The sequence below is a fragment of the Nymphaea colorata genome, chromosome 5 (assembly GCF_008831285.2).
Source record: "Nymphaea colorata isolate Beijing-Zhang1983 chromosome 5, ASM883128v2, whole genome shotgun sequence".
Taxonomy (NCBI): Eukaryota; Viridiplantae; Streptophyta; class Magnoliopsida; order Nymphaeales; family Nymphaeaceae; genus Nymphaea; species Nymphaea colorata.
Window position 1 is genome coordinate 12,261,346 of NC_045142.1, and position 20,582 is coordinate 12,281,927.

A 20,582-nucleotide genomic window follows, 5' to 3' on the forward strand; every position below is an offset into this window, starting at 1 on the left:
AGAAAACAAATAAAATCTTGGCCTTAATTTGTCCACCAAAACGTGGATCGTGGTTTCCATATTCGAGCCCAATTCTATCCTCCAAAATAGAAATTTTGAAGTACTATGGTGGCTTTGATTAGGTGCAAAGACCGTGGAGGCTTTGATTTGTACACAAGATTGGTTGCAAGACCAAACTGAAAGACATTAATTTATTATTAATGTTTTTAAACATATTTTTGTGTTGTTTTTTTTTTGTTGGATGATTCCTATTTGCCTACACCCTAAGTCACATGGATACCGATACGATACGGGTACCGGTACGGGGATACCGATACGGATATGGCAGTTTTCAATTTTGTAGGATACGCGGATACAACTAATTTTATATTATCAAAAAATGTTGAAATAAAAAACCATTAAACTAAAACTAATAGTTCATCAACAAAAATCACAAACAATCTCAAAGAAAGTCTCTTGTTCATCATCAACAAAAACATTAAATTAATAGTTCACACTTAAAGTCACAAACAAAACATTATTCTTCACAAAACATTGTTTATCAATATCAACATTCTAGTCATTGTCAATGCCCAAATCGTCTTCAATGCCCAAATCGTCCTCTTCTTCTTCCACAATTTCACATGTTGAAGGAATAGAAGGTTCTTCGAATCTTGAATTAACAGCTTCAAGTTCAAGTTCATTGTCTTCTTCTAAGTTAAAGTCCTCAACATTCACATCCCAATATTTAGTTTCTCCTTCCCTACAAGACAAGAAAAAAATTAATTATTATGATATTAGCTAATAAGAACTAAGAAGAGAAACATCTAAATCAACAAATCATATACTTATTTACCTGTATTCTTTTTTGCTTCGTGATAGAAGTCGAAGGTTAGAGTGCACATAAACCAGATCCTCTGCACGTTTGCTTGTGAGATTATTTCGTTTTATAGTATGGATTTGTGAATATGTACTCCAATTTCTCTCACAGCATGAAGATGTCGTAGGTTGAACTAGTAATCTGAAAGCAAGGTATTGAAGAGTAGGATAAGCACTTCCATGTTTAATCCACCAAGATATAGGTGGATAATCATCTTTATCTGCAGTTGCACATATATCTTCTCCAATGCCACTAGAAAACCTTTCAAACTCATCATGAGCTCGGCGATTTTGATGTACATCAATAAAAATCCTATTAATACATGTCAATCTGTTTTTTGATAATTCTAGATCCATATGTGGTGCGGTTCTTCCAAGCCACTTTCTTCCATAATATTTAGGATTTAATGCATGTGCCATGCATTGAAGAGCATTGCTACTTTTATCCCATCTTACAATCAATATTTTATGCACATGATCAAAAAATGCTTAATTTTCAAGTGCAATATTTTTTTCCTCATGCTTAAAAATGACCTCTTGGATTTTTTCAACCATAGTGTCCCACATTGCATAAACACAGTGCAACATTGGATTATCACAATCAAGAACTCTCAACATATCCCAAATAGGCTCTGTGAATGCAAGAAAATAGAAGATTTTATCTCACCACTTGTCTTCAAGAATCAATCTTTTGATTGCTTGAGCTTTGTCATCATTATTAGCACGATAAAAATTCCAATCATCATCGGTCACCATACTAATCAATGCACTTTTGACCCTTTTTATCCTTTTGATCATAACAATTAGAGATGCAAAACGTGTCTCTGCAACTCTTAACAATTTTAGATCAGAATGCTTGTTATAAATGGAAAGTGCATGTTGATGATTTATTATGAAATTTCTGATGTTCCTCACATCTTTTTCTAACTCTTCAATCCACGAACATAATTCATAAGCATGAGGATCTTGCTCTTTACTTGGTGGATTGCATATACTCTTTAGAGCCAAATTTAAGCTGTGGACTGCACAAGGAGTCCAAAAGATATGAGGGTACTCATGTTCTATCGCAATTGCAGCTGCTCTACATACAGGTGCATTGTCTGTAATTATTTGAACAACCTTTTCTTTTCCCACTTCTTCAATAACTTCCATGAACAATCCTTTCAAATATTCAGCACTTTTGTATTCACCAGATGCATCTATCGCTTTCAAGAATACTGGTCCATTTGCTTAAGTTGCAATGAAATTAATGAGAGGGCGCCTTTGCAAATCTGTCCAGCCATCAGAAACAATAGAAACTCCATATTGCTCCCACGTTGCCTTTGGATACTCTAACAATTTGTTCACTCGAGTCTTTTTGTTGTTCTAATAGTACATTGTGAAGCCTTTCAGAACTAGGGGGAACATACCCAAACAAGTTAAAATTTGAAATAGATGTCAATAAATCTCTCCAATATGGACTTCTAGCTACATTAAATGGTATGCAATTAGCATAAAAAAATGTCGCCACTTTTAGATCTAATTCTCGCCGCCCTTGTAAACCAAATGATTCCTCAATTGATTTCTGATTCTGAGTAACATCAACAACTTTTCTTTTCTTCTGACCATCTCTAACATCATCATTTAAAATTGAAGCAATGTCATTATAACCAGATGATGTCGTGCCCTTCTTGTTCTCAAAAGCTTCTTGTTCTATCTTCAACTGATCCAAACTCTCCTCACTGATTTTTTTACATGGTTTAATTCCTTGTTTACTGATTTTTAATAGATGCGCTTTAACTCTTGTGTATGATCCAGTAACTCAATCCCACAAAAAGAACAACGAAAAACTGAATTTCCGCCACCTTTAGGACCTTTGTCTATTATTTTCATGTATGACCATAATGGTGGTCGGTCTTCCTCTGCAATAGATGCAAATGATCTAGATCCACAACTTGAACTTGTAGTTGTAGGTTGAGAAGAAACTCCCTTTCCTTTGTCGACCATACTATATGAAAACATATAATGAACATATAATTGAAGGAATAAAACATAATAGTTCAACAAACAAACAATCGAATCAACATATCTGAAAATTAAAAAAAGAACACAATAGATAGCCTCCATCACCATGGCATCTGCAATTCCCTTCCAGTCTTCCACCCTTCACCAACACCATCCCTGCCCAAAACAAACACGACCCAGTTCACCAAGATGCTTGCATCTTGGAACCCAAGGGCTTCAAGTCTAACACTCCGTCCCACTTACTTGAGAATCCCAAAATTCGATGCATATTGGTGATCTTAAATCCATAGTTCCATAGGGCCATCAGCCATGACTCCTCGGTGAATGACGGTCAGATACGTTGGTTGCTCATGTAAAAATCTTCACGCACACATAAAAACCCCCAAATAACAGAAAAATAGTAAAAAAACATGCCGTAACAGAAAATCTGCCCATGTTTTTCACAAATAACAGAAATGTAAGAAAAAAAACATCCCGTAACAGAGAAGATCAACGAACAAGTGAACAAGAACAAGTGAACAACCCATCACGCATCAATCATCATTCAAGAAAAGCTGAATGAGTTACAAAATCCGAAACCCTTAAAAACCCCCAAATGAAGAAGAAGAACACATTAAACTAGAAACGGAAAAAAAAAAATCCACTTACCTGTCCGTCGTCGGCGACGACCGGATGTCGCCGTGGGTCGCCGGAAGTTGTCACTGCCGCCCGCCATCGGTCGTCGCTCGTCAAAAGGTCGGCCGTCGGGGGAAGAGGAAGATTGAAGAACGTTCAGTGGAAACAGGAAAAGGAAGAACGTCGAAGTCGATGTAATTTCACGGATCAACATTTTAGGTTTGGATCGGGTCTGACCCAAACCCGATCCAAACGTATCCATGACGTATCCGTATCCGGATCGCCGTATCGGAGTATAAATACGGATACATGGGCTAATCCCACGTATCCGTGTGACATAGCCTACACCTTTGCATAAAGAGGAAGCACAATTTGAATGTGAAAAAAAAAAAGAATTTGCATCATAAATTAGAAATGTATGTTCTTTTATATCTATTTGCTTTCTTTACATCAATTGAAACCTACATATTTATGTTTAAGATGTTTATTTAATTAAAAATTTCATTTGCATAATGCAGGTTAATTTGATAACATTATCCTCAATATAGTGCCAACGTGGTTGGAGTATATATCAAAATATAAAGAAAATATCCACTATGGCAAGTAGAGGCATTGAAAGAAATTTTTTGGAAGCTCGCATTATATAGTGAATTTTTTTTTTTAATTGAAGTTGTCGAAGAATGACTTGTTTAGTCTCTTGTTGCTTCAACGAACAATACCCAAGTACAATTTTGAAAATTGAGGTTTGCATGCTCTAGAGAATGAAGTTTGATGACATGGTGTGAATGATATATACTTTTTTTGTTTGCTCTCTCTTTCTCTATGTGTCAATATGCTTGACAATTATCACTAGTCTAGTTTGGGCTGGTGTGAGGTTAAGATTGAGTTTCATAGTTCATTTGGTGCTTAATATATATTTTTGGTACATACTACCTTGATAATTACATGAGTACATTCCTTCATTATTTACTCATTACTTCACTATTGGTACTCGGTTAAAAAAATATGTTTTTGGTTTACTTTATTTAATTTGGCTAGCGTTCAAATTCTGAATTTATATACATATTTTTTAAGCTTAGCTAATTAATAAAATTACATTTTGAATCAAAATCAGATGGTATTTGAAAGTGAAGATTTGGATCGGATTGGCATATGGCTTAAAAGTCATATTCCAATCGGATTTGGATATGACTTAAAGCCAGATTCAAATCGGATTAGGATACGACTTAAAAGCCGAATTTAGAACGAATTAAGATATAACTTAAAGGTCAGATTCAGATTGGATTCAAATGTAACTTAAAGTCAGGTTCAGATCAAATTCAATTGTAGATTTTAAAGTCCGATTCAGATATGGTATAAGCTTGTTTTCATCTACATTCGAATCCAAGTATGAATCCGAATGTATGAATACCCGAAAAATCGAATATTGTAGAAGGTATGTTCAATGCCAATCAGATCTGTTGACATCCCTAAGACCGCCTTTGAACATGCTTAGCAAATGACTATTTTAGCCTTGGCACAAAGTTCCGACATTTGGATGATCCTAATCTATCATATTGGGTAGGTGGTAGATCAACCTCTAAGCTTGAGCCCGGTTCAAATCTCAACTGAAAATTCAAATGAATATATATTTTTTTAAGTCACGGGCATCAAATTTAAGGAGAAAATGGTAAAATGAGGGATAAACTGGGAAAACTAGCCTTCTAAGGTGTTTTAAATAGAATTTTCATTGGTTGAGCTGAGAAAACCTAGGTTACTACTATCTATAGAAGAATTTGTTGAAAGATGACAAATTTCTAATGCAATTCTGGCTAAAAGAAGCCCAAATCATCATAGAAGGAAAGGCAAGTGGCTAAAGAAAACTGAATTGAACTGTACTTGAGGCATTTAAACACAAATTGAACTAGGGCTAGGTTGATCTCAGTGTTGAACTTGACCCATGCTTGGGTTCAGGTGACTCCACCTTGTTCAGCAAACTTTGAGCTAAAATCTTCCATAAGTAGGGGTGAAAATGATCAAGTGAAATAAACAAATTGACCTTGAATGGAAATTAAGCAAGTGTAACTCAGAGTGAACTGAGGTTAGCCTAATCAAAACTCTGGTGGATTTGGTCTGAGCTTGGTTGCGGTAGTGCAGGCTGAGTTAATGGTAACTTAGAAATGACGCTTCATATGGCTAACATGAGTTTAGGGAGAACCTAATTGAGCTTAAATTCTTCTGATTTGGACAATTCCAAAATGTCCAAAGAATCAACAAGGGCAAGGCATTGGTATGGCCATAGTAGGTTGACATCCTACTGGATTCTAAGTGAGACTAACGCCTAGATGAAAGATAGATCAAGACTAATTTTTGGCTAAATGAACAATATAGTTTGAAATACTTAGAAAAACAATGCGAATATCTTCAAAATGGTAAGAAAACTAGGATAAAACAAGAAGATGTATAGATGGAAAATTTGAGTAAGAATAGGTTGAGCTTTAACATTACCATGAGATTGTCTTTCATAAAAACACTTGATTAAATCATTTAAATCTTTCTACACTTCATTTGCTTGCATAAATGCGAACACTAAAACCATCATAAAGAGGTGTATAGACTATCAAAAATCTTATGTGATGTCTTATAAATAATGAAGAGAAGCCAGTCTTTCCAAAAATGCTTTGTAGGACCAAAGAATGAATTAATTTTATTTATTTGCTTCTTATACTTGGGTTTAGGATTTTTTTTTAATCCTTTCCCGGAAGAGGAAACAAAACCGGTTCAAATCCCCGATTCCCGAGTCTACCATTTCTTTTGCCCCTTCAAACTTGTCGTCATCCTTCCCTTAAACGACCGTATCCGCCCTGCCGCGGAGGCAAGCAATGGCTTCCCTCAACCTCGGCTGGCTTGGCGACGGTAGCTGGTTCAGCAAACCGCCGAAGCCAATTACTCCTCCTCAACTTGTAACCAACCTCACCTCCTTCCTTTCTTCATTCTCATCCGTCTCCTTCACGAGCGGCAGCGGCGGCAACAACCAGCAATGCCTGCCTCCCAACTTCGCCTGGATTGGCTCCAATTTGTTCAGAAGGGAGAAGAAGGGACCTCCCACCAAAGGAAAGTACGGGGAGATGCTGGACCAGTACTTCTGGGAGTGCGAGAACCTCCCCGACTACCGGCACGCGCCCGAGGTGGATTCCATCCTTGACGACCACCCCTTTATCGAGAAGAAGGAGAACCCCACTCCTGAAGAGATCGAGGAGAACAAGAAATGGTGGGACGAGTTCATGAGTAACCCCGTAGTTCAGTTCTGGAAGAGGGCCGAGGAGATAGATGATGCCATCAATGAGATGGAGCTCAAGGAGAACGCGGTTCCTTACCGCCGGGAGGACCGGAAGCTGTGGCAGTCGCTGCCAAATGTCCCTGGAATGGACGGCCGGCCAATGCCGAGGAAGGCCATAAGGACGAAGAAGGAGTCGGACGACAAGTTCTGGGATTTCGCTAGGCAGTTCTTTTTTGGCCTCTGGGGGTTCCGACAGCGACCGTATCCGCCCTGCCGACCAATCGACGTCACGCAGGCGATCGGGTATAAGCGCCTTGAGAGGCGGTATTATGATTGTGAGTGATTGCTCTTTCTTTATTTTCATGCATTCACAAGTGAAGCGGCCTATGCAAGTATACCTCATTAGGCTATAGTGAGACTAGATAGATTAGATAGGTAAAACGAACTAATCGTTTTTTGGCGGTATTATGAAATTATTGAAGTCTTCATTGTTGATTTTTCTTGTTTTTTGCAAATAGCCCTCAGCAGAGCACAATCGATAGCGCAAACTGCTCTTCAGTCTGCACCATTTGAAGCTAGTTTGACTGCCTGTTCTTGAATTGAATCAAGCATGTAGATTGGGAATGGAGGACTTATATATACATGGTTAGGTATTTCAACGTCGAAATGTTATAGTGATTTATTTCAAAGTTTCAATGATTAGAGGCACGTTGAAGGTTATCATTTGACATTCTTTACAGAATTCACTTAGGGGCTCTCGTTATGGTCACTTTAATTTGACAAAATTTGGTTCACTTACAAATCCTAGAGTACCGACAAGGCAAAGGAACTACTGTGATGTGTTAGTTTACTAATTGCATATATGTCTTGATTTTGTTAGTATATTCACTTGGTTGCTTGGATACGAGATGGATGGGAGCAGATTGTAAACCAACTAAGCATTTCCATGGACTGGATAGCTTTTATGATCATTTATTTAAAATTTAAAACTGTTTAATGTGTTGTTATGCAGTTATCATGAGGAGCGGTGGGTGGTATTATAAGGATCGCTTAGGGCGTACAAGAGGGCCTTTAGAGCTAATAACTCTGAAGACAGCCTGGGCGGGGGCATAATCGACACAAATACTTTTGTATGGGGTGAGGATATGGATGAGTGGGCACCAATCGGCATGGTCTATGGTCTAGAACCAGCAATTGCCACTTGGGAAGGTTCGCCGACATCTTTTTCTTAGTTTTTTTCTCTGTTGTGCTTACTATTACTGTTATCATGTTCAATTTCTGATTACTAGTAATTCAATGCCGAATCACAAGTTGAAATATGTTTGTGTTAAGAAGGTTTTCCTGTAATTCCAGTTAGACTTGGAGCTGCTGGAACTGCTTTACTGCACAAGCTACAGAAAGGTATACCTCCATGGATACCCCTCAAGGTGCATGAGAAGAAAACGTACAAAGAACTTCAAGAAGAAGCAATTGAAAGTAAAAGACGTGATTTAGCAGTGCTTCAAGCAAATGGTGGAGTTTGGCCAGGTGTAAGAATTCCTAGCCATGCATTATTTCTTTGGGCTAGTGGGTCAGAGCTTACCCCAACTTTAGAAGCAGATCACATGCCTAACAAATTTATTCCCAAAGATCTTAGGTAATATGTTTTTCCTGCTTTATCTTCCTTTTTGTTGAGAGGCACTCATTTGTCTGAATCAGATATTTCTGCACTCTTGGTATCTTGCTGTTAAACTTAACAGGATAATGTTATTTTTCCTTTTGTCAATCGGCTGGCTTTACTGATGCTTTCATGTCCATCCAGTTTCCTTTGGTTCTCTGATGTACTTAAGAGTGACTACTAGTTTTCCTTATAGGATATCAATGCTAAGATTTTTGTAGTTGTTCTGCTCTTGAACATGTGAAATTGAATTTATTGTTGATGAGTGGCTTATCATTAAACTTAAGTAGGTATTATTGTTTGTGTTTATATTTGATGAGATTAGACCTTGGTGATCATCTCATTCATATCTGGGTTTAGTTGGTTCTCTGATGGTTTAGTTGGTTCTCTGATGTCCTTATTATGCTGAATGGCCTCTTACTAACTTAAACAGATTTTCTTTCGTTAAAGAGAACGTACATGTTAGCAGTATAACTGTTGATTAAATCAAATCCAAACTTCTTTTTTGAGCTCAATCTTATACTGCATCCATATAAAAAGCATTATTTGTTGGCGCACTTCTTATATTATCAAGTTTCTGATTATTTGTATATGAGTTCATTAAAGTCTTCAGCCTGGCAGTGAATGTTGAATACATTTAGTTGACACTTGGTTACTTCCTTCCTTGTATTTCTTAGCCTTTACATGCTAAGCATTTGAACTGTCAGAGTTGAAACCTTTATGGGTTCATTATCTTCGCAGAATTTTCTCTTAAATCATAAATTCATGGATAAACTATCTCCATTTCGTCATCTTTTGACATTTAGGATTTCGTTGACATTGATGTTATCTCATCCTTGCAGTTACAATTTTTCATTGTATTTGGTCCTTATTTGCTTTCAGAATGGTTGATCAGTAGTGTTTCCTTACATGAGTTGGACATTCTGCTTCACATGTCTAAGGCATAACATGCATGTGTTATGTTTTCCTACTATCCCTAATGCTTCTAAAATTGTGATCATTCATGTTTTTTGCTAATGGTAGAGCAGAAGTCCTTTTCTATCTTCTGTCTTTCCCGTACAAATGCAAATATTTATCTTTTTTCCCAGAACTATGGTCCGATACTTGTGCTCTTCAAAATGGTTGTAGATGTGGTATTAATAATTCCAACTTTGCTTTATAGTGAAATTGGTGACATTCTTCTACTCTATAGTTGTTTTTACTTGCAGTGGTTTAGATTTCTTAGAAGAAGTATGATGATACTAGCGTTCCAAAAAGTTTCTCAATCTTTTTGGACTATTATATGATTTTTCTTTGGTAATGGAAAGGTAAGAGGTAACTGATTCACTTTCTTAACAATTACACCTGCAGATGCATTCATTCTTTTGTACTTCTATTTCTTGATGCGACCCTACCATTGAGAAATTGAGGGAAAAGGATTTGAACTTTGAAGTTTGTTATTTTTATGAAAGATGCTTAAAGGTAACCTGTTGTTCATTTAGATGGTCCAATTTAGATGTCCTGGGCATATAAAAAATGCAAATGAAAGAAAATTGGATGGGAAAACGGTTGTAAAGTAACTGTATCAACCCAGATCCTCTTTGATGTCATATGATCTTGAGAAAAGGAAAGCCTATTTTTCATTTAGTGAAAACCAGTATGAGATCATCTTTTCTCTAACTGTTTATGCTGAAGTTCCCAAAGCAGAGGGTTGGGTTGTCTTTTTACTCTTGTTTGTGGCAACTTTGATTGTTTAAAATCACCTGAAGTTGGCTTCACCTTCAAGGATTTTCTAGCTCTGTACAGAAAAGATGTTTCAGAATTTCCCAATGTATAAGATGCTCCAATATATTTTGTTCTGTTGATAAATCAGTGTATTTGTTTTTGGCCTTCCTGATGCTTGACTCCAAGTTCACTGCTTTTTACAGGAAGCGTTTGGCAGACCTAATTCCTGGTTTGAGGCCTTGGGAAGTTCTGAGCATAGAACAAGCTATGGATCAAATTACGTATGATGGAGAATGGTACCGTGAACCATTTGGAGCATACACGACAGGTCCTCCATACATTAGGCATTGGAATAAGGATGTTAAGGTAGTGTTTTCATCTTGTTATGTATCTTTTATTTGCCAAGTTGCCATTGCATTATGTTCTACTTGTTTATAGTTCTTGGCTTTTAGTATAAGGACATAAGGCTATGCCACACTAGCTGGAATGTGGTCTCACCTGCTTAAAATATCCTGTTGAAATAGCAACATACCAAAAATAGTTCAAACCAAAGATAGGTGCACCTTCACATACCCTATTTTCTCTACTATTCATTGGGTCATCTGTAATTTGCAGTGCACAGCGTCCCTCTAAAATGGATTCCTTTCAATTGCTAAATTACTTTAGGTGCCTTGCTTGCCATTCTCTTTGTAAATTATCTAGGCACCTCCTTTATCGTTGAGTTAGCATTGTACTTCTTTGGCTTATATACTGTTATTGGACAAGTGTTGGTAATTTTCATGTTAAACAAAACCCTTATCCTCTTATGCATCACAATTTCTAGAATTTTTAAAGTTATTATTGTAACTCAATACCTTAAAGTCAGGAAAATTGGACTTTTATATACTCTGGAAAACATTCAAGGCACCATATAATCTACCAAATCTTGGCAAGACATTCTTATACATTGAAATGTTATGTTTTTTCATGGTAGGTTGAAGCCTCTAACTCGTCTAGTGAAATGACCAATTTTCTGCCATAAACCTACCAACAAAACATTGCCTGCTTAAGCTTGGATTATTGTTTCTGGGAACACTGTACCTTGGGCTAAAAACAACCATGCTTTGTACTTATGATGGAAAGATAGAACTAGCTTCCACTTAAGGGGAAGTGGATCATGAGTTTCAAAATTTGTTTTTATGGCTACATCTTCGTGGTGACAACATACACAACTTGCACTATATAGGGGCTCAAACATGAACTTGCCACAAATGCCAAGACAATGTCATCAGTGAAGTGTGATTGGTTGAGTCTTAACATGAAAACGAACCCTTTTTGTCCCTGCCCAGAGCTGGCCGGCCCAGATAACCAGTAGTTGACTTCCTATCAGTCCTGATTCGGATTGGGAGCTCTTGCCTCTTCCTTTGAAAGCATTTGCTATCCTTTCTGTAATCTTTTTGTAAATAATTGTTCTTTATAAAATACTTTCTCAAATCATTAATATTTCATTCGGGCACAAGATGCATATCTTGAGACTGTCAGCAGGAGGTATGTAGATCGGTAGAATATCCTAAATGACATCTTTACAATTGAGCTCAGACATTGTGCACCTTTAGAACAAAACTATCATCACTTGGCATGGCTGACATGACCCCTCTAGAAACATGGATTGAGGGACCCAGGAGATGCCTCGCCTCCTAAAACACTTATATGCCCATATCTCCCCATGAGCATGCTTGGTTAGGTGGAGTCCACAAATCTGGGGTCTAGCTCGTTGTTTCCAAAATTGGGCAAGCTTGCCTGACCCAGGTCTTGATTGTCCAAGTTACTGATCACGTTCCAAAAGAAGGAGGTGCTTGTCTTATATTGTGATTGGCCCAGTCTATGTGAAGGCAAAAGTAGCTCCACACCACCTTTGGTTGAACCATTAGGGTCGTAACACCAAGATATTATGACCCCCCCATGAGGTTGGGAGTATACTTCAACTCTAGAGGTCGAGACTAACTAACACACTCACCACCTTAGGTTGAACCATCAGGGTCTTTGCACCAGGATATTATGAACTCCCATTGAGGTTGGAGTATGCTTAACTATAGACTAACACACTCATCATCCCATCACCTTTAATTGATTACGACTTGATTACTTGACTAGATGCCATAGCTTACCGGAGTCTTGGCTTGGGTACCCATGTGTCTATTTCTAGATCACATGGGTGTGCCTAAACAGCTGCCACACCTGTGTCAACACTGGAGCTGGTGCTTCTCTGACACAACACATCTGGTGCGGTAAGCCGAACAGAGCCAAAACTAGCCATTTTAAATGTGTACTTGACTAAACTGGCTCTAATACAAATAGTTTATAATGACTTAAATGTAAATATAGGTAAATAAGGCTAGTAAATAGTCAACTGTACAGCAGCACCTGCATCTGCCCCTGCTGCAGCACCCACACCTTGCATCCATGTGACGTAGCTCTATATTGTTGATGAATGCTTACATGAGCAGTTACTCAAGCAAAAAAGTCTTCAGTCTTCTTTATAATGGCAAGTTTATGGCCACCATGACATGCTTAAATACCTTTCCAATAGGAACCTTGCCAAATAGGGTTAGTTCAGCCCTGTGGTCTCTTTTGACTTTCATATTGGGCCTAATCCACACACTTTTTCTAGTCTAGGTGTATTAACTGGACTTGACGTTCTTGTTTGAACCATGCCTTGAAGTACTTTTTAAAACTATTCATATCTCTGTGACCATAACCTGGATTTCCATTTCATCTTCACATACTGAAACATATAATATGTCCTCATATGATTCCAGTGTGGTGGTCCAATTGAGTCAATTGACACCTCAGTACAGGCCAAGTTCTAACTTCTAAATCTATGTATTTTAGTTTACTGTTTCCGGCTTTGACAATTCATCATAAAATGATCATGCTTTTTATCAAGGATTTGAAACTGATTGTTGAGATTGGAAGTAGACTTTCCCAACTTTCCTACCCCATATAGATATGTGTTCAATTGATACCCCAAGTTGCCTATGTAACTCGGTAAGGTTCAGGAATCTAAGAAGTTTTGGTTCTCTTCAACAATTTTCACAAAAAAGGAAACTATCTTTAAAGCCAAAACTCAGATTTCTTTCTGTTTATCAGAAAAATATATGGCACTCTGGGAATTTGAGGAACATTTATATGTGGTGCTTGGGTCCTCACCTGTACCTGAAGCTATGTCACATAGGTACGGGTATGGGTGCCGGTACCGATGTGGGTACGGGTACTGACCATTTTCAAAAAACTTAGGTGCGGGGGTACAGCCGTACATATATATAAACAATAAGAAATATTTAGAAAATATGTATCAAAATAAAGAATATACATCAACATAAACAAATAAATAACATAGAAAATATATATCAACGGCTCTTGCAACTGTGTGTTTAAGAAACCTATAAAAAACTTTAAACATATGAACAACCAAGCAGCCTCCTAGTCAAATATGAACATCAATCGAATTTTCACATCCAAATAATAGAATAAAAAGTAAAGTAGAAAAAAGTTAAATCAAAGTAAAATTAAGCAGTTTCAATCTATAGGTACCCAAGTGTCAAAGTACCCATTTTGGGTACGGGTACGACGACACGGGTACGTGGACTTTACTGAAGTACCCATGTGACTTAGACCTAAAGTAGCTGTATGTTAGAGTTCTGTCTCTGGAAGTCGGTTCATCAATTCCCACAGAGAGTTAGGGCTGTAGGTAGGTTGGGTTGGGCCAAGTCTCGTATGTACAAACCCGACCCATAAATTTGGGCGAGCTCAACTCCAGCTCTAGGTTGGGCCAGAAAGCTTGTGGACTGGACCTGAACTTGGCATTAAAAAGCTTGACCTGGTCTATTTCAAAATGTTGGATATTTTTATGTTTTGGAATATTGATATTCTTTTCTTTAGAAGGTTGCATGAACTGAAGTAAGATTACATGAAGTGTTATAGAAACTTTCATAAAAATTAAATGTGTGATTTGTCTTTTCTTAAGATTAACAGCGACACAAAGTTAAGTATCAAATATGTGTCACATGATAATTTATTAATTAAAATGAGATTACAAATGGCTTCTTTGGGCTTATGCAGGCTTTTCGATCAAAATTTTTTGACTGTGCTCAGCTTGCTATTGCGGTTCAGCCAAGCTTGGTCCTACTAAAGTATGGTTTGTGTCTTTGTGATGAGCAGGTCATGATACCGAGCTCAGGTTATAATCAGGTTATGAACATCCTTAGAGGCAGTCTGTGGTGTTCTGTCTTCCTTTTGTCCCTCAACTCCAAATTCAGTTCTGATTTCAATGTCAAAAAGAAAAAGTAGAAGTATAGGCCTTTCTAACATGCTATCATTTGCATAAAAAATGACTCAGGATGAGGGAGATAGTTTGTGTTACTACTTTGTTTGACAGCTGGAATGTAACCTGAGATTGCCTACACTCATCTTAAGATTATTTTTGAGTATTAACATGATTTTATTCAAAATCATTCAAGGGTCTGCAGTGAGTAATTTAACTTGCTAGCTTACTTAAAGGCATAGTGAAATCATTAGAAAAAACCAATATGTCAATACAATGGATCCTAATGTCCATAATCTTCACGGTCCTCCTCATTGAGCTTTTCTCCAAGCCTTGAAAACCTTTTTCAAAGTTTGATCCTTTTCATGTTATACAATCCAATAATCCATCCTTATGCCAAGACCTAATTCCATCAAAAGATCAATCCACAACAGAACACCAAGTTAGCATATACCATACATGCCACTGTCTTCAAATGAAGCAACTGAACAAATCCTACCATTTGTTGAGTTGCTTCAAGAGAACATGTTTATGTGTTCTTTCAGTGGGCTTTTGCCTTTTATCTTTGGTGGTTGCTTCACTTTGAAATTAGATTAACTACTTAAAGAAAAATTACAACTAAAAGTACCAAATAGTTACCACATTTTTTTCTCCTTTTCTGTCCTCATTCTCTCTTTCTTCCTCTTCTCTCTCTATTTTAGGTGCACCTCCCTTTAGAACAAGGGGAATGAAGAGGATGCGTGCCCCTCATTTCCCATTTATAGGTAAAGGTGGGGGCTTGCCCTCCTGTGTCAGAGTGAGCCAAGTTAGTACTTGGTCATTTTTCTTTCCAAAGGGCTCAAAGGAATGTGGCACAGCTTGCTTTTCTTTCACATATGCCATTTCTTGTTGGTCAATGACATTTATATCCTTTTTGGCCCTTTTATGCCCTTCACCAACTTGGTTATTTCATGGTTGCCATTTGGTCAATGGGCAACCTTAGGCCTCTTTGACTTCTATTTTTTCATGGATTTGGATTTTGATATTTTCTTGGGTTTCCCTTCTTTGTTTAGTTTAAGCTCCTTGGCCTTTGTAGGCCCATTTTGTTTCTTAAGTTTCAATTTATTTCTGTTTATACTTTATACCCATATTTAAAATTCTTAAAAATCCCATATTTAGCTGTCAAAAATTTCTATTTTATTCATCTTTGCTTTATTATCATATTTTTATGTTCTCAATTTTGCTGAATGTTATTGATTCTCTCTAAAATTCTCGTAATTTCGTATAAATTCTCATAAATCTCAATAAATTCATTAATAATTCCCCAAAATTGACTGAAATCCAACTTTATTGGTGATTTATATATAATGATTATATTAGAGTATGCAAACTCTGTAAATTTGAGAACTATGTAGATGATCATAAGTCATCTAATTAAATTGACAGATGCTTTACAAATTTTCATAAGTTATTTCTTTAAAAAGTCAACAAAAACAATTTCACTTGAAAAAAATAATTTTACAGTTGACACTTTCATCTATAAGGTTTATGAAATATGTGAGTGCTGAGTGAATAGGAGGACCATGTAAATGATTGCAGGTCGTCTAATAAGCGTGATTAATAGTTTACATGGTGCCACATGTATAGTACTTTTTCAAATAAGTTCATGGCAATTATGTTGACTTTAAAAAGATTAGTTTTTAGATAGCATCTTGCAGGCCATCAATCAAGTTGATTGGACAGTAATAATCGGCAAGTGCACATAGTTTTCATATTTATCTAGTCTGCACGTTTCATAAACCTCATATATATATATATATATATATATATATATATATATATATATATATATATATATATATATATATATATATATATATATATATATATATATAGGTGGAACAAACACAAATTAAACAAAAAAATGCACTCCTGTAAATAAAACGTGGTGAACAGAAAGAAGAAAAAAGATTACAGGAAGAAATTAGAAAAAAAGCAGAGAAGGTAACAGATTTTCTAGAAGACTAGAAAGTAGAATGAATAAGCAAAAAAGAAAAATCAGGTGTTACTTAATTTGAGGACTCATTTGTCACCATCTAGTCCCAATTTTGTGCCCTTAGACTAGTTCAATGACTGCCAACTTGGTGAATGTTGGACTTGGATTGGTGTACTGAGTTGAATCCTCAAATAAGATGTGATTTATTTGCATCATGCATAGATTTAAGCTATGACAGAATCTTGTTTATACTTAGTGTTTGGATGACACACTCAAAATATTTGGTTTTTGTCAAAACTAGGGTTTAGAAAAATTAGTTTTTAGTTCAGTTTGGAAAACTGATTTCTGTGTTTTCATAATAGGACCAAAACACTTTATGTGTAACCTGAAGGAGGGGCAGGTTTCACTCGATTTTGAAAAATAGTTTTTGTGAGAAATGAGTTTTGGCAAAATTCATTTCTGGTGTCATCCAAACATGCCTGATCTGGCGTTTAGGAAGAAAAACTATTTTCTACATCCAAAGATGGTTTTGGGGTGTCATCCAAATGCTCCCTTAATGTTTTCCATCTTAGTCAACCTTGTCAAAACTAGGGTTTAGAGAAATTACTTTTTTAAATGCTTTTTTTTTTTGTATTCTCTGTGTGGTCTCTATCTCTCCTCTCTCCTTCCACTTCTCCTTCTCTTTGTGAAAGCCCTTTGAAAGGGAGAAGAAACCCTAATTTTGGCTCTAACTTAATGCCTTAAAGCCCTCCAACAAAAACCACCAAGTTCCTTTATGTGAGGAAAGTGTCAAGAAGCTAGGGTTTCCTTCCTTTCTGCCCGCTATGGTGGTGCAGCTTGTCATCCCCAAGCTCTTGGAGCTTCTTATCGCCAACTTCCATAAGTCAATGTCCCAGACTGAGACAGGCGATGACACACCTTCTTAGAGTTCAATACACAAGGCATTGATTACAACTATGAATTCAAGGAGCTCAACTAGCTGATCATGTCTATGTCTGTGTGGTCCCCCGACAATTTTCACCTCTTTGCTGCCATGGCTCTCTATGAGTCGAATGACTGTGATCTGCCCCCAGATATGGATTGGGATACAGAGAGAAGAAGGGACTCAAAGAGAGGGACAGTGGGAGAAAAAGAGAGTTCGATGCACACTGGAGAGGAGAACATATTTGTTAGTTGCCAAGTCATTCAAAAACACATCCCGGAAATGAGAAAGGGAAATGGTGGACATCATTCCTTTCTTGCTTATAGGTAGATATGTATAATAGGAAAACCTAGAAGGTAGACATTGTTGGGCTGGGTCAAAATTGATGAAGTCCACAAATGATGAATTGAGGCTCAGGTACATTAACCACGCCTGACATGATCCATGCCATGTCCTGCCATGTCTAGGCCTGAATTGGTATTTTTATCCATGTCCTAGCATGTCAAGATGGGTGCATCGCTTCAAAAGGAGTATCCATGTGGCATGGTATCCCATGTATTATTTCACAAAATTTGATTTCCTGTAGGCAAGAACAGTTGGTATATTGGGATTATGTAAAGATTCGGTTAAGCAATTCATTAGACTGGGAATGGGACAAGCATCTCATGTGAAGGCTGATATTTTCTTTGGGGGTTCATGGATGGCTGGTAACATATTTGCTTGATCTTCTTGGGTATCATGTCATCACTCCGGTGGGAAGCAATGATATCATTTATTTCTTTGTGGATTTGTACGTCCAACCAGCATGTTTAATGCGTTGAATTAGAATAATCATTTTTTTTGTTTTTAGTCTTTTGCACAAGTTAAATGCAACCTTGCGGACTTGCAGTTGCTCTGTTAAAGAGTGGGTAATTTTCTTTATGGTCATTTTTTGCTTTGAGTTCTATTTTATGGGGTGTGTGTCAGAATTGGCCCTTTAGCAAAGCTTCACAAATAGCTAATTGGACAACCGGGTAACTTGTGAATTCATTTTTTTGATGCAGAGGATGTATCGGATCTTCAGCAAATTGAGCTACCGTGTGTGCAAAAAGCTAGAGAAAACAATTCCTGGTTTCGATGTTATCACGGAAAAAGTTATGAACGACAGTAGTGCGAGAGAGGAGCGGCGGCTGGAAAAGAGGGCTGAGAAAAAGAGAGCAGAGGCCAGGAAAATTTATGGAAAAGATGCGTGGGATTGATACTAGCATCACAGAGCAGAAAGCAATAAGTTCCACCTTTCGTCTATTAAGTTAGAGAACAGCCCCTAGTCCATCTTGTACGTGTGATTTTGGAATATGCTTGTGAAATGAGTTCTCTCTTTCGATTCATGTAATTGCTATGCATCTTCTGTTTACTGTTAATCATAGAAGCCTTCTATGTCCAGGTGGTTCATATATGCAAGATCAGCAGAAATTATCAAACCATGCTGAATAACCTTTTCTAATTTATGAACATGCACATGCACTAAATTTTGGTAAATCGAAATGTGAACAAGCAAGTTGCAACAAATAGTTTTGGTTCAGTAAACATTTGAGGACAGCTGACCTTCCGATCAATTAGAGGTACTACACCAGATTCATGTTAGGTTTAATCCTGGTGGCAGCTATAATCTTTTGAGCCGGCTTCATGCAAATTTTTCAACAACACCAATGGCAAGCAAGGGATGTAGTTCCAAGATTGAGGCTGTAATGGACGTGGGGTGTCGAAATGTGCTGGGGATTGCAGTCTTGTTTAGAAATTTTATTTGGATCTCTTCGACAAGTTCCAGATTGGAGATTTACAAAGCTCATAACATGCTAAAAATCTCTCAAACTCCTGGCCTCCATTGTCTTAAAGGTGGGCATGGCTCCCTGTGCAAACTCTCTTTTGATCTAAGGTGCGCGTCAACGCTTTGTGTAAGCTTAAGCAGACATAGGCCTTAGTTTTAAGGCACCAGGTGTGGTTGGGATTCAAACCAAAAAGTAAAAAGTAAAAACTTAATAATAGACTTCTATGAATACAATGCTTCATGAATATCCAGTAAAGATTGAGGTAAATTCATAAATGAATTTCCATTGCCAAAGGAATAGTTTGGTGGTAGAGACATTTTGTAAGTATCTTATAAATCTGCCTAAAAAATTAGAGCAAGTTTATGAAATAATAGTTTTAGTGTACAATAAACATGCTCCAATCTTTTAGGTAGATTCATGGAATACTCTCAAAGTGTTTCCTACCAAAAGACATCTACAATTCACAAACCAGATGAGTATATATGATTTTGCTTTTCAATTCGTGGCATGTATGCCAATGTCAATATCAGCATCAAAGCTGCCTAGGCTTATCAACCTGAATTAGAACCTGTCAAATAGGCTTTAACTTGCAGAACTAGAAAACGTAAAATGCATCGAAAATAAATTTTGCTTTAAAATACCTACATGTATGAGGCTGACATGATGATGTTCTTGGGTATCTCTTATTCTCCCTGCAACAATATTCCTTCGAAAGTCCATAGGAATCGGCTGTCATAGAACGGTGTCTAAATTGGTCCTTGCCAGTGACACAACAGCAGGCATCATGCCGAAGAATATATATGTATGCCAAGGAATATTTTATATATATATATATATATAGAGAGAGAGAGAGAGAGAGAGAGAAAACAAAATAAAAATATGGAAATATGAATTTTAAATGTATACGAGTCTGGCCCCATATAACTTTGGCCAGCCCAATGAGTTTTTTTTATTTTTTTTATTTTTTATTTTTATCGGCATAACCAGCCCATGCCTAACACATCAAAGGCCAGCTAACTAACTGTCCATTGACTAACCAACTTTCCATCGAGTATCTGGCTCATTGCCCACCCTTAGTTGTTAGGATAGGGAGGCAACCGTGACCCCGAAAAAGAAAAAAATAATAAAAAGAGGAGCAGTTCAAGCTATTACTTGAAGCCCCATCCATTTCGCACTTTGGAAGAAAAACTTTGCAATATCAGATCAAATTAAAGCGCTGCACTAAGCTTACTTGCTATTCACCAAATTAAAAAGAGTTTCATGAATTTTGTTAGCATAACGTTGCTAGGCACTAGGCAGTGACGAACTCCTAACTCCTCTGTAATCATTAGTTGCCTTGAGAGATTCAAATTTTTATAGATTTCTTGGACTTATCAAGATATGAGGAAGCGTTTTGTCTACGGTCTACCTGCTAAACGTGTACAATAACTTATTGTTGGTTGCACATATATGTATACATGTATATATACATTACATA

General features: G+C 37.0%; 1 protein-coding gene across 1 annotated transcript; it reads left to right on the plus strand.

Annotated features, from left to right (window-relative positions):
- Nucleotides 1–6,290: 6,290 nt before the first annotated feature.
- LOC116255159 (protein TIC 56, chloroplastic) lies at nucleotides 6,291–18,757 on the plus strand. The gene is given in 6 exon segments (XM_031630926.2): nucleotides 6,291–7,071; nucleotides 7,749–7,832; nucleotides 7,835–7,945; nucleotides 8,090–8,372; nucleotides 10,301–10,463; nucleotides 18,341–18,757. Coding segments are annotated over 6 exon segments (1,569 nt in total). The 5' UTR covers nucleotides 6,291–6,338; the 3' UTR covers nucleotides 18,536–18,757.
- Nucleotides 18,758–20,582: the final 1,825 nt, after the last annotated feature.